The sequence below is a fragment of the Columba livia genome, chromosome 3 (genome assembly GCF_036013475.1).
Source record: "Columba livia isolate bColLiv1 breed racing homer chromosome 3, bColLiv1.pat.W.v2, whole genome shotgun sequence".
Classification (NCBI taxonomy): domain Eukaryota; kingdom Metazoa; phylum Chordata; class Aves; order Columbiformes; family Columbidae; genus Columba; species Columba livia.
This window is the reverse complement of record NC_088604.1, coordinates 31118743-31130958: the sequence shown is the minus strand read 5'-3', so window position 1 is coordinate 31130958 and position 12216 is coordinate 31118743. Positions and strand designations below refer to the sequence as shown.

Here is a 12216-nt window from a genome sequence, read left to right as displayed (position 1 = left end):
AAACACTGTTTTGTAAAATCTCTATAAAACACACCTCTTGATTATTTTTTAAAAACACAAATCAACAAAACCTCATTATTTTAGGCTAGCCAAGTAGGTCAGAATAGAACCTGTAGAAGCTTTCAAGTGCATATTTTTTGTTTAAAAAGCATGCTTATAATAAGCAAAGATATTTAACCTCTGAAAATATTTACCTTCAGTATAGCACCCATGTCTCCCAGGAGTGGCAGTGCAATCTGAAAATAAACAAAGCAGCTGTAGTCAATGTTTTACACAACACTACAAATTCCGATGGGTTCTCATTGCTTCTAAAGTTGATATTGTTAGACACATAACTGATTACATATATATTGGTTGAAGCTATTTTATTATGAAAACTCAAAAACCCTCAGGGTTTCAAATATGAAATATCACTGTCTATCCAACCTAACAACGTAATTCTTTGTCACAATTTCAATCAAGTTTCTTAAGTCAGGATAACAGCATAACTCCAGAACACAGTAAATTTCACTTTAAAATAAAAATAAGATCTTGTTTTTGTAGCAAACCAGCAACTACTTATCGTTATTGAAAGGTCTCACAAGCTATTCTCACCCAATTATCTTCAATTGTTTTCCTTCTGATTTCTCCTAGGCTTTGACTCTACTGTGAACTGTAGCATGAATTGCAGAGATGACAAAGCTACCTTCGATAAACTAGCTCAGATACTGGCAATAATCTACAAAAGCTCATTCAAAGCTCAATCAATAGGTTTACACTCTACTGCAATATATCTTAGATTTCCAAGTGCTGCCATTAAACTTCTATTTAAAGATTTCCCTGTAAAAACTGATTGAATTGGTTATCATCATCTTCACTCACAAATGGACTCTTCAATTACCAATGCTCATTTCTTCTTATTGTAATTGCTAAAGCAAAAATAGCCCTGGGCATACTACAATATTAGACACATTACTGTTTTTGTTCAGTCTGTTTCATTCATTTTAATCTTCAAGAATAAAAATAAAATGTAAGCACTTTTGTAGCATATTGGAAAAACTGTTGATTGGTAGAAACACGTTGAATACCAGCTCAAGAGAAGCACTGCTGAACATACTTTATGTAAGCGTGGTCAGGAGTACATTTGCAGGGTAGCATCATCACCTTTGAAAGCAAGCTGAGAAGTTTTCTATGCTGAGACACAGCCACCTAACACAACTGAAGGATGTAACTATGTAAAGCATGAAGCCCATCCTCTGCACAAAGGTTAAACTAAACACAGATGGTGTCACCTGCTCTTAAAAACGTGTAACAAGCCTTAAAAACAACAACCACATCCCTGTGTGGCTTGAATTTTCACCCTTCCCCTTGTGACAACATTTTACGATAGGTAGGGTATTAATTATCATGTCACCTTTTGGTCTTTCTGCTGGACTACACAAACATCCCCCAGTTTGTCCTGTTTTCTAATGCTCTTAGTTTAGCAGTAATATCACTTTATGGTAACCCCATAACCCTCAGTATGAGAGGGTCCTAACATCCAGCTGCCAGGGCACAGCAGATATGAGAGCAAACCTGCTGCATTTGTGCCCTGCTCTTCGTCTGCTCTGTACGTAAAGCAAGTCCAGCCTAACTGCACACATACTGGAGAGTCACAGCTGTGTATGCTCAACTCTGAATAAGTGTGTGATATATGCTGAAAAATGTTAAAATGGTCTTAATTCTCCAGACTCGCTCCTGCTTGCTACATCTTCCTTTAAAAAATACCGTCTCTAAAGAGGAGAATACTTCAAGAGAGCAAAAGGCAATAATTCTCCTCTTAGTAAGTTTTACCATTTAAACTTGTCTGTTTGACAGTGGCATCAGATTTTTTATTACATTTAGTTTACAGTGCACTGTGCCTTCCAGACCTATTCTACTTATGGTACCTTTTAAAAAATTTTGATCCTTTTTTTTATTAAGCACTTTATGCTCATCTGTCTTGAGTTTGATCTTGCTGGCTTCAGACTGTCTCTGAATTTTAAGTTTTGATTATATCTTCAAAAAGCCAACAATCTACCCCAGTCCAATTGCAGTTTATATCTACTTATCCTAAACAGATTAAATCACTGACAAGAACCGGGCATGGGAGAGACCTCTCCTTCCAAGTTTGACAGGAATCTGCTGATAGACACCCATACCCATAGTTTTTGATAAGCATTAACTATATGGCAATTACTTCAAGAGTATTTTTGTGTGCTTATAGAAACATCACAAGGACAGTCTCAAAGTTTTATTGAAGCCAAAATATGCAATATGACTATTTCCCTGACTTTCTCAAGAAAGTTAAACTTCCAAAGATGGAAATCTGATTTATTCCATGACTGGTTCTTAACAAAATCATACCAGCTTGTGTTTGCACTTCATCATTCATATCACCAGTACTTAGATATGAATTTTTTTTTAATTAATTCTTTCTTGTAATCAATTTTTTTTTTCAGCTGACCTAGTATCCTCTGGTTTCTTCTCTATTCACCTTTTCTGAAGATATATTTTCTGCTAGCATCTCTTGCTTCCTCAAAAGCCACATCTTTCTCAAAGTACTCAAAGGTAACTGCTAATCATTCAGAGACTCTTTTAGTTAATTCTTTGGGTGAATTACTAGACCTTCATGTTGTGTCTAAAAACTCTTTAACTCATTCTTTTTGTATTAAATTCATTCGTGAATTACATTCATTTTATATATTCTTTGAAAAGCAATATTTTTTACTGAACAGTTAAAATCCACTGAATTATCCAGCTTTCTCTGCATAGTCTATACTTTTATTCCTTGATTATTAAATAATAGACTTAGTTGGTCTTTCAAATAATTGTATGCACAGTGCCTTTTTTCTTGTTTTTATGCCCTTTCTTAACTGAAACTCATTTCAGATCTCAATCTTTCTGAGTCTCTGACTTGAGATCTACCTTCATACTCAATGCCAATGACAGAACTGCTTTGACATACTTTCTTTAGGCCTTAGAGGAGCCACTGATGCTCGTGCTTCTTAAAGCACTGGACCTGCTAATGCAGGAACCAAGGAACCAGCTGATAAGAATGACCATCCTGATCCCTCATAACAAACAGCACATGCATGGTAGGTAGTTCCTAGGCTCTTCTCCAGAGACAATTGACTATTCTCTCCTAGATCAAATCTTTGTGTGATTTTGGAGCTAGTTTATCCCTCAATAAGCTCCTTGCTGCCAGTACTCAGGCTTACTTGTGAACTGCCGTGCACCTGTACCAGCAAATGTTTAACTGAAAGTATGATATATTTTATCGTCTAACGCATCCCTGCAGCAGCTCTGGAGCATTTCTAATTGCTTCGCAGGCTAGCAGTAGTCTGCAGACTTGCATGGTAAACTCTGCCTTAGATTGCTAGACACCTGGAGATGGACCTCACTCATAAGACATGATGTAAGTTTCTGTATCTGTGGAGTATGTGAGATGGTCAGGTATGTAAAGAATTGCTGGTTTAAGAGATGAATAGAATGATCCCAATGAGATACTCTACTCACTCACTGAAAATGCTCCTCACCAAGGCATGAATTCGGCTGAGATTTGGCGAAATGACATAATGCAGTTCAAATGTTAGGTTTTGTATTTTTTTCTTTTCCTTCATTTTGATATGTTTCAAATAACTACTACGATCATACTGTCTCCCTCTTATTTTGAAAACTGTGCCTTTGATAAAATCTCTTGGGAAATATCAAATCATATAAAACCAATCAGATCACAAATGAGTTTAACTTTTTTTTTTTAAGCTCTAGTTTTGGTTTGTTTCTTCCAACCATCTACAGATTTTTATTTGTTTTATTTATATTGTTGTATTTCATTTATATTGAACAACCACTCAGGGAATTTAGAAAGATTCATTTGCTGTCATGAAAGCCTCTCTAAGCATTTCTTCCTAAAGAGTTCTGAGGTAGTTGTTTGGACTCCAGACAGGAGCAGGAATAACAACGGAAGTTCTGCCTTTATGCTGATTTTGCAGATATGAACATCAGAATCTCCTGACTCTCAATTTTATCTTTAAGGATACTGTTTGGACTGAGGCATGTGCAGGCGTTTTCCATCTTTTGGTGCTGGACTTCACAAAATCTGTAATGCCATAACATTGTTAAATACAAATCATTTCTGTAATACACACCCAAGAGGAAATGAGAACTCCTGAAGTGTGGTGAAAGATCAGAAATTATTCAATGTTTTTGTTTTCAAACCCAGCCACTTAACTTTTCAGTAGTGCTAACGGGAATTTTTTGCATTAGAGTCTAATTATTATCAGCATGTCATAAACAAATAATGTTGTCTTTCTGTGGCATAGCAAAATTAGCTTTGGAATCCCCAAACTTTTCTCTTCAGTCCTTAACAGGAATTATCAAAGTATGCACCCGAAAACTCGCATTATACAGAACTGCTTCTGAGACTGAGGAACACTATGCCAAATCACAGCCTGGCACAAACTCTAATATATAAACGGTAACACCTGAAAAAAAAAGGTATTTATCCTGTATACATTAACATAAATTTAATTTATATAGTAATATAATCAAGCAAAAAAACAACCAAACCACCACCAACAAGCAACCAAATGAAACCAAACCAAACCCCAAAGGATATAATAATTGAAAAGTCAAATTAATCTGATCAGTTGGACTTCTAGACTTGCTAGGTTATCTTGCCTACTTTAAATTTAAAATATTTGCACCAAAGCAAATACACAGGTTTTCTGTGTATACGTACCGGATCACCTGGGGGGCCTGGTAGTCCTGGCTTTCCATCTCTTCCTGGAGTGCCCTAGAAACAAATGTAAAGTTTGATGGCCATTAATCATTGAAGTGGGACACATTGCTTTTTGCTGAATATATAAAGAAATGTCACTTACATTAATACCAGGGCTACCTGGAGTTCCTGGTAGTCCTGGGGGTCCTCTAGGGCCCTAAGAGCAGAAAAGGTCTTTTAGGATTTCAGAGTATTTTTCTTTTGCTGTAAACTTCTTAAACTAATGGTTTTTATACTAAAGAGAAAACTTATATCATACCTGCACACCTGCTGATCCAGCTGGACCTATAGGACCCTGCAAGAAAACTCCAAAGTTACACTTTTTGGGATATGGGAGATGAACTTCATAACAACAACAAAAAATCGAACGTGGGATATTGGTGCAGTTTGCATTGCAATAAAGACTTAACGTAAGGTTTGGCTTTAAATCCAAATATAACTTTGCCAAAACTAGATATTTCAATATTTTGCTGAAGCTCATTTTTAAGAGCAAGTAATACCAAAGAATAATGATCTGTGGTGAGATTTCCTATTTAGCTAGGAGATTCATAAGAAAAGCTGATACTCCGTTGAATGAAAAGAAATTAGGTCATTTAAATATAAATGGGTAATTTTTAAAATTCATATTTGAAAATATAATAACTGAATACATTATTTTTAAGGATTATTATTTTAGATTAAGATCTCAGTGTCAGTCCCTAGTCATCTTTCTCAAACATCTTCTCTCTGTACCTGAGTCTTGTCAGCAAGCTGAAATGTGCCAGTCTGCACTGAATGGAGATTGCCCTATGCACCACAGTAGAACTCACATAGTAACATGTACCACCTACCACCTACACCATCAGTAACATCATTTTTCTGGTGTAATACTCTGAAGATGCTGTAGATCGCATTATTTAAAGGCAATAAAAAGAAAGAAACTTGGGAAATCAGCTGAATAAATGAAGCAGTCATTGCTATACAAGTTATTTAGTATGAATTCTCTAGATACACTGCATCAACTTGTTTCATGTTTGAATTTAAACTGCAAAGAAATGTGTGAAGCAAGCTGTGCAAAATCAGGAATTTACTATTTCCTGGCATAGTACCCAGCACTGTAAGATTCTCATTTACAAGCAGCAGACCTAAGTTTGTAATTAGCAGTTATCACAAATGCAAAAGTTAGGAGCTGATGTGAAGCCTTCTACATCTCTTCCACATCTCTTCGCCTTTTCCAGTACCAGCATGGATTTCAAAATGTATCATCTACAATGTCAAGTATACGTCTTCTCTTGTACCAGTGCTCAGGCTGGTTTTGCTGACAACTGCTAACAGCTGTTGCTTAGAAACAGACACAGTCTGAAGATGTCTCAAACATCATCACTAGGAAGCTCATCTGTAAAATAGCTATTGACCCTTTCAGTTCTCCGAGGCTTCCATTTGTCACTTAGCACTAGATCTTTCTGGGTCTGGATAATGGGAAAGGATGTCGAGCTGGGAATCAAGTCAAAAGGGATTTCATGGCATGGCTTTTTACTACGCATTCTTGTTGCAGTTTCTCAGTAATGCACAGTGAGGAGCCCAAATTCTGGGGGTTGTTATACTTACTGGTGATCCCTGAATGCCTATTCCAGGGGGGCCCATCTCCCCAGGTGTTCCTTGTACACCAGGTAGTCCTCTTTCTCCCTGAGCAGGGTACAAGGCTTTCAGTTACAACAGGTCTGAAAAATGTAAACTAGCATATTGTCATTTTTTTTTTTTAAATAGAAATAATATATTTTTATACCTTTGGTCCCCGTGGACCAGGGTTTCCAGGAATACCAATGGGACCCTAAAAAAAAAAAAGTAACAAAAAAGAAACAAAATTAAAAAAAAAAAAAATAAATTGTGCTTTGACATCAAAGAGACTAGCTGAATTTTATTGCCAAAATTAGTCATCCTTTATAAAAAAACTATGACAGATTTATGTATGTCTTCCTTGTTAATACCACCATCACATGGAGCATGTGTGAGTCTTGCACTGTTTCTGGACTATATTTCAGTGCACTTACAATACTACTATAAAGTATATTTCAGTTTCTGAATTACAGTATCACAGTATGTTTGGGATTGGAAGGGACCTCAAAAGATCATCTAGTCCAATCCCCCTGCTGGAGCAGGAACGCCTAAGTGAGGTCGCACAGGAACATGTCCAGATGGGTTTTGAATGTCTCCAGAGAAGGAGACTCCACAACCTCCCTGGGCAGCCTGTTCCAGTGTCTGTCACCCTCACTGAGAAGAAGTTTTTTCTCAAATTTAAGTGGAACCTCTTGTGTTCCAGCTTGATCCCATTACCCCTTGTCCTATCATTGTTTGCCACCGAGAAGAGCCTGGCTCCATCCTCGTGGCACTCACCCTTTATATATTTATAAACATTAATAAGGTTACCCCTCAGTCTCCTCTTCTCCAAACTAAAGAGACCCAGCTCCCTCAGCCTTTCTTCATAAGGGAGATGCTCCACCCCCTTAATCATCTTCGTTGCCCTACGCTGGACCCTCTCCAGCAGTTCCCTGTCCTTCTTGAACTGAGGGGCCCAGAACTGGACACAATATTCCAGATGTGGTCTCACCAGGGCGGAGTAGAGGGGAAGGAGGACCTCTCTCGATCTACTAACCACCCCCCTTCTAATACACCCCAGGACGCCATTGGCCTTCCTGGCCACAAGGGCACAGTGCTGGCTCATGGTCATCCTGTTGTCCACCAGGACCCCCAGGTCCGTTTCCCCTACACTGCTCTCTAACATGTAATTTCCCAACCTATACTGGAACCTGGGGTTGTTCCTGCCCAGATGCAGGACTCTACACTTTCCCTTGTTAAATTTCATCAGGTTATTCCCCGCCCAACTCTCCAGCCTGTCCAGATCCCGCTGGATGGCAGCACAGCCTTCTGGCGTGTCAGCCACTCCTCCCAGCTTAGTGTCATCAGCAAACTTGCTGATAGTACGCTCTATTCCCTCGTCTAAATCGTTAATGAATATATTGAATAATATTGGCCCCAGCACTGACCCCTGAGGCACTCCACTAGATACTGGCCTCCAACTAGACTCCGCACCATTGACTACCACTCTCCGCCTTCTCTCCTTAAGCCAGTTTGCAACCCACCTCACTACTCTATTGTCTACACCACACCTCCTCAACTTAGCTGTGAGGATGCTGTGGGAGACTGTGTCAAAGGCTTTACTGAAGTCAAGGTAGACCACATCCACTGCTCTGCCATCATCCATCCACCTTGTTACACTAATTACATAAAAAAAAAATACTTGTTCTGATTTCTTTCATTGTGCAATGAGAATTCTTTAACAGTTGTCCCTCCCTACAAGAAATAAAACCATAAAAGCCTTTTCAAGTCATGGACTTACTGGTATTCCAGGTAGACTTGGTCCAGGAGGCCCCACATCACCTTTTGGACCTGGATATCCAGGTGGTCCCCTAATCCCACCAGGGTCTCCCTACAAAATAAATTTGAATCACTAATCAAGATGTAAGAGTTTTATGAAAAAACTCTAAATATTATCCTAGAAAGTGCCAGTACTGTGAGAAGAAAAAAAAAATCCCATATTTTCCTTCTGAGCATTACAGTAAAAGAAAAGGCATGGACAACACAACCACTAATAGCAACTAGTATTCTCTCAGTTTTCCATGCTTGCAATGCATCTACATTTCTTTGTCCCCAGGTCCCTAGTACACACTTTGTCAGTAAACCCTGCCAATTAACCACAATAACAGCTTTGAAACGTTTCTCTCCAGCTCTCTATCCCTAGTGCTGCAACTCTGGTTTTCACTGTATTCCTGTTTACACCTCTACTTCTCATTTCAATGTACACAGTGTCTCTTGTGCCACATCTCTACAACCCCTTCTGCTCACACAGGTGAATTTGTGCCTTTCAGTCTGCTGTCCTCTTGTCTTTGACATATGCCTGCACCATTCTCTGTGATTCTTTCTGAATCCACTACTTCCCATTTTGCAAGGTGAATAAGTTTCTGTCATTGTTCCACAGTTATTTTCTTCTACCTTTTCATCAGCTAGCTTCTTCCAACTATTAATGGATTTTATTAGTTTCCTTTGTACTGCACAATCTATAAATATAATGCACCATAGAGCTCACAAAATGCCTGTATATCTTCTTTTCTCCCATTCTCTACATTCAACATATATACACATAACATTTTTGACTCTTGCTGATGCAGCTGAATTCTAACTAAGGGATTTTTACACATCAAAATGCAATGCCATAAAGAGATCCCAACCTTGCCTTGCACCTGAGAGCGTATAGCTGCCCCGGTGCTCTGCCAAGATGAATGTGTCTGACTGTGAAGTGGGATTTTACACATTAGTCTGGTTAGGATACTACACTGAAAAGGCTGTTCTGTGGTCAGGACCTGAACTGACATTTCTGCACTGCACAGATATGATGGAAGAGCCCAGTGCAACCTCCTTGAAATATTACTGATATTATGAATCTAAAGAGCAATTGGGCTGCCAAATCGGCCTGCAGCATCTCCAAGGAGCAGACAGGGGGATGCTGCTTGCATATTTTAAAATCAGTTCATAAAGCAGCCACACAACTGCACTACAGAAGGATGGAAGGTTACTTCGGAGATGACAATCTAATACACTTTAACATATTGAGCTTAATTAAAATGAAATAAAACATACCTTGTCTCCTTTAACTCCTGGGTCTCCAGGTACCCCATGCTCTCCTGGTAAGCCCTGGAATTAATAAAAATATAAATGTACACTTTAATAGCTATTCCCTTAAAGATTACCTAAAATTACAGAAGAAAATGTGTTTAAACTGGATTATTTACCATGCATTAGTACTGATCCAAAATGTTAAAGAGTACAAGTTAATGAATACTTCTTCAATCAAATATATGAATCATTTTTCTTTAAGTTGAAATGTAATAATCAAGATTCTTTTCTGGACTCTATCAGGGTAGAATGGTAGAGACTGACAAGTTTATTTCTTAAATTTCAAAATAACTCCAAGCCCTGAAAAACAATATTTTTTTCCGGGAAGGCAGTAGCAGGTACAAACTTGAGTTTTAAATAAGTATATCAACTTTTTGCCTATGAAGGACTGCATGATTTCATACACTAGATGATTATTCACATTTGTATTTGAATAGCCTCAATGAATTTCTACTTCTGCACATTACTTAATCCATCAAATTCCTTTAAAACGTTTTAGATATTTGATGGACAGTCAAATATTTTCAGCAAAATAAATATATTCCTTCCTTTCATCTAAACCTTCTCATCTTTCACATTTTGATTTTAACTTCAGTATTTTCCCTTTCCCTCTTCATGAAGGGTTTGTTATAAAAGCGGAAAAATGAAACAGATTAAAATATAAAGAGAAGCTATTTAAATAATAAGGAAAGTTAAACTGTGTTCTCTTACTATGCTGTAACAAATACAGAAAACTTTTCCTATAACCCTTCAATGTTATTCAACCAACTATAGTGTCAAGCATTTTATTAAGAATACCAATAATTTCCACAGTAAATTATAAAATTGTCAAAACTGCTGAGGTGTCCCATCCTCTCCACTACTCTTGGGGGACCCTCCCTCAGCAGGCCATGATATTGATGTTTGATAAACCACCTGCATCCTGCTTCTGATGCTACTTGGCCTGTAGTGCATCTGAATATTGGGGTTTACTTAAGGACTACTGAGATGAGGGATTTTACCCTTCTTAAGTATCTCAGACTCTCACTCTCCTTTGTTTCATTGTTTATGTTCATTGGGTCCTGACTTCCCTTTCCTGCAGAAGGATTGTTGCTCATCTGGGATGGTTGGGCAGCAAGTTGTCCTGGTTTGTGCTGTGTAGCTGCTCACAGTTAACAGCCTCAGGTGTTGGCAATTGTTTCTATGCATCACCCTGATCTCTACAACCTTTTCCCAGTTCTAGGAGCTTTCCTTCAGCCAAGATCTTCCCCTTCTTCCTTGAGACACCACCTCTTTCCTTTGAGGAACCCTTCTATATTGGCACCATTTATTCTTGAAGGTACCCTCAGCCCTACAAGTAGTAGGCTTCTGCTTGAGAGTTCAAAAATTCAGGTTTTGACATTCTCCCATGGACACACACACATCATCTGTCACCTGTCAGAGTTCACAAAATAAGCTATTTTTCACCTATGGCAGCTATATAATGGCTTTAGGCACTTCATGACTGTGAGTGAGCCACTGCAAAACTAAATTGGGATAGCAATCAACAATAATAACAATCCCTCATTCCACTTCCTGCAGAAGTATTTTAGTAATTTAATCTATCCAAGAGTAATTAAAAAGGGGGTTTTCCATTTAATTCTTTCCAACAAATACTTCCACTCTCTGGCTATAGATTTTAATATTGTCCCTAGTTTTAACAGAATTACGTCTTACTCTGAATATAAATTTTACTCATCAATCTGAAGTAAACACTAAGATAATAAACATTATTGTTCATTCTGTTCATCTTACTAATCTTTACCCCTTTTACAGCAAGTAAAACAACTCAGAATAATACAAAACCATAGCCAGAAATAAGGAAGGCCACGTGTTTAAATCCTTGGGGTACTCTATTTTCCCTGTGTCTTCTCACTTCATTCTACACACACTGTCCTTTCCAGTGTACAATATAACATTATTAAAACTTTGCTAGAGATTCTTTCAATTTTCACCTACTCTTGTGAGATAAGAGTGATTTTTTGTAGAGTTAATTATCTGTGCAGATCAATACTATCATCCTTACTTGTGCAGATGGTAACACAAGGACAACAAGAATATAAGGAAACAGCAGAACTCTATCCTGAGGCACCTCGTATTACTGTGCTTCGATGGCTGATTGCTATAGTACCACCCACAAAAGCAGCACCTATGATAACTTCTGCGGTACAGCTTCATGGGGTAACTGCTCACACACCACACTTGTAGTACATCTTGGTGAAATTGCACCATACATACCACTTCTCCTGGCAGTCCCCTGGGTCCAACAGGTCCTGGAGGTCCTTGCAATCCCTGTGAAATGATATAGTACACGTATGAGGTAGAAGACATTAAACCTGTTTTAATTCAGTATGAAGGATTCTTATAGAGAAATAAATGAAAACACCTGGCAATAAGAATAATCTTCTACATGGATTAAGAAGTACAGAGTTTACTTAGTCTCCCTTAATCTAACGTTTAATCCAATAAATCTCTGTGACTAATACAGACAAAATACAAAGTATGTATACAAACCAAATGTAAATAAGTACAAAGGCACAGCCTAAATGGAAAGACAAATCAAAAGGGGTAAAACAAGGAGGTTTCCTTCCACAAGGGACAGATCTAGAAGTGATTTCTGAACTACATTATAAGTGCTCCTCTTTTTGGAATAGATCTCATCAGGAAGAATAAAGACCACTGAAGAAAAAGAGCATTGTGATGTACAC

General features: G+C 38.0%; 1 protein-coding gene across 8 annotated transcripts in view; it reads right to left on the bottom strand.

Annotated features, from left to right (window-relative positions):
* The window catches only part of COL19A1 (collagen type XIX alpha 1 chain), a 192300-nt gene that overhangs the window by 34317 nt on the left and 145767 nt on the right, over positions 1-12216 (bottom strand). For all 8 annotated transcript variants that reach the window (XM_065056225.1, XM_065056229.1, XM_065056230.1 and 5 more), the window contains 9 exons: positions 11747-11800; positions 9455-9508; positions 8157-8246; positions 6546-6590; positions 6368-6445; positions 5040-5075; positions 4884-4937; positions 4742-4795; positions 195-236 (listed from right to left, as the gene is read on the bottom strand). In XM_065056225.1, coding sequence (XP_064912297.1) covers positions 195-236; positions 4742-4795; positions 4884-4937; positions 5040-5075; positions 6368-6445; positions 6546-6590; positions 8157-8246; positions 9455-9508; positions 11747-11800 — 507 coding nt within the window. The remainder of the gene's footprint in view (positions 1-194; positions 237-4741; positions 4796-4883; positions 4938-5039; positions 5076-6367; positions 6446-6545; positions 6591-8156; positions 8247-9454; positions 9509-11746; positions 11801-12216) is intronic.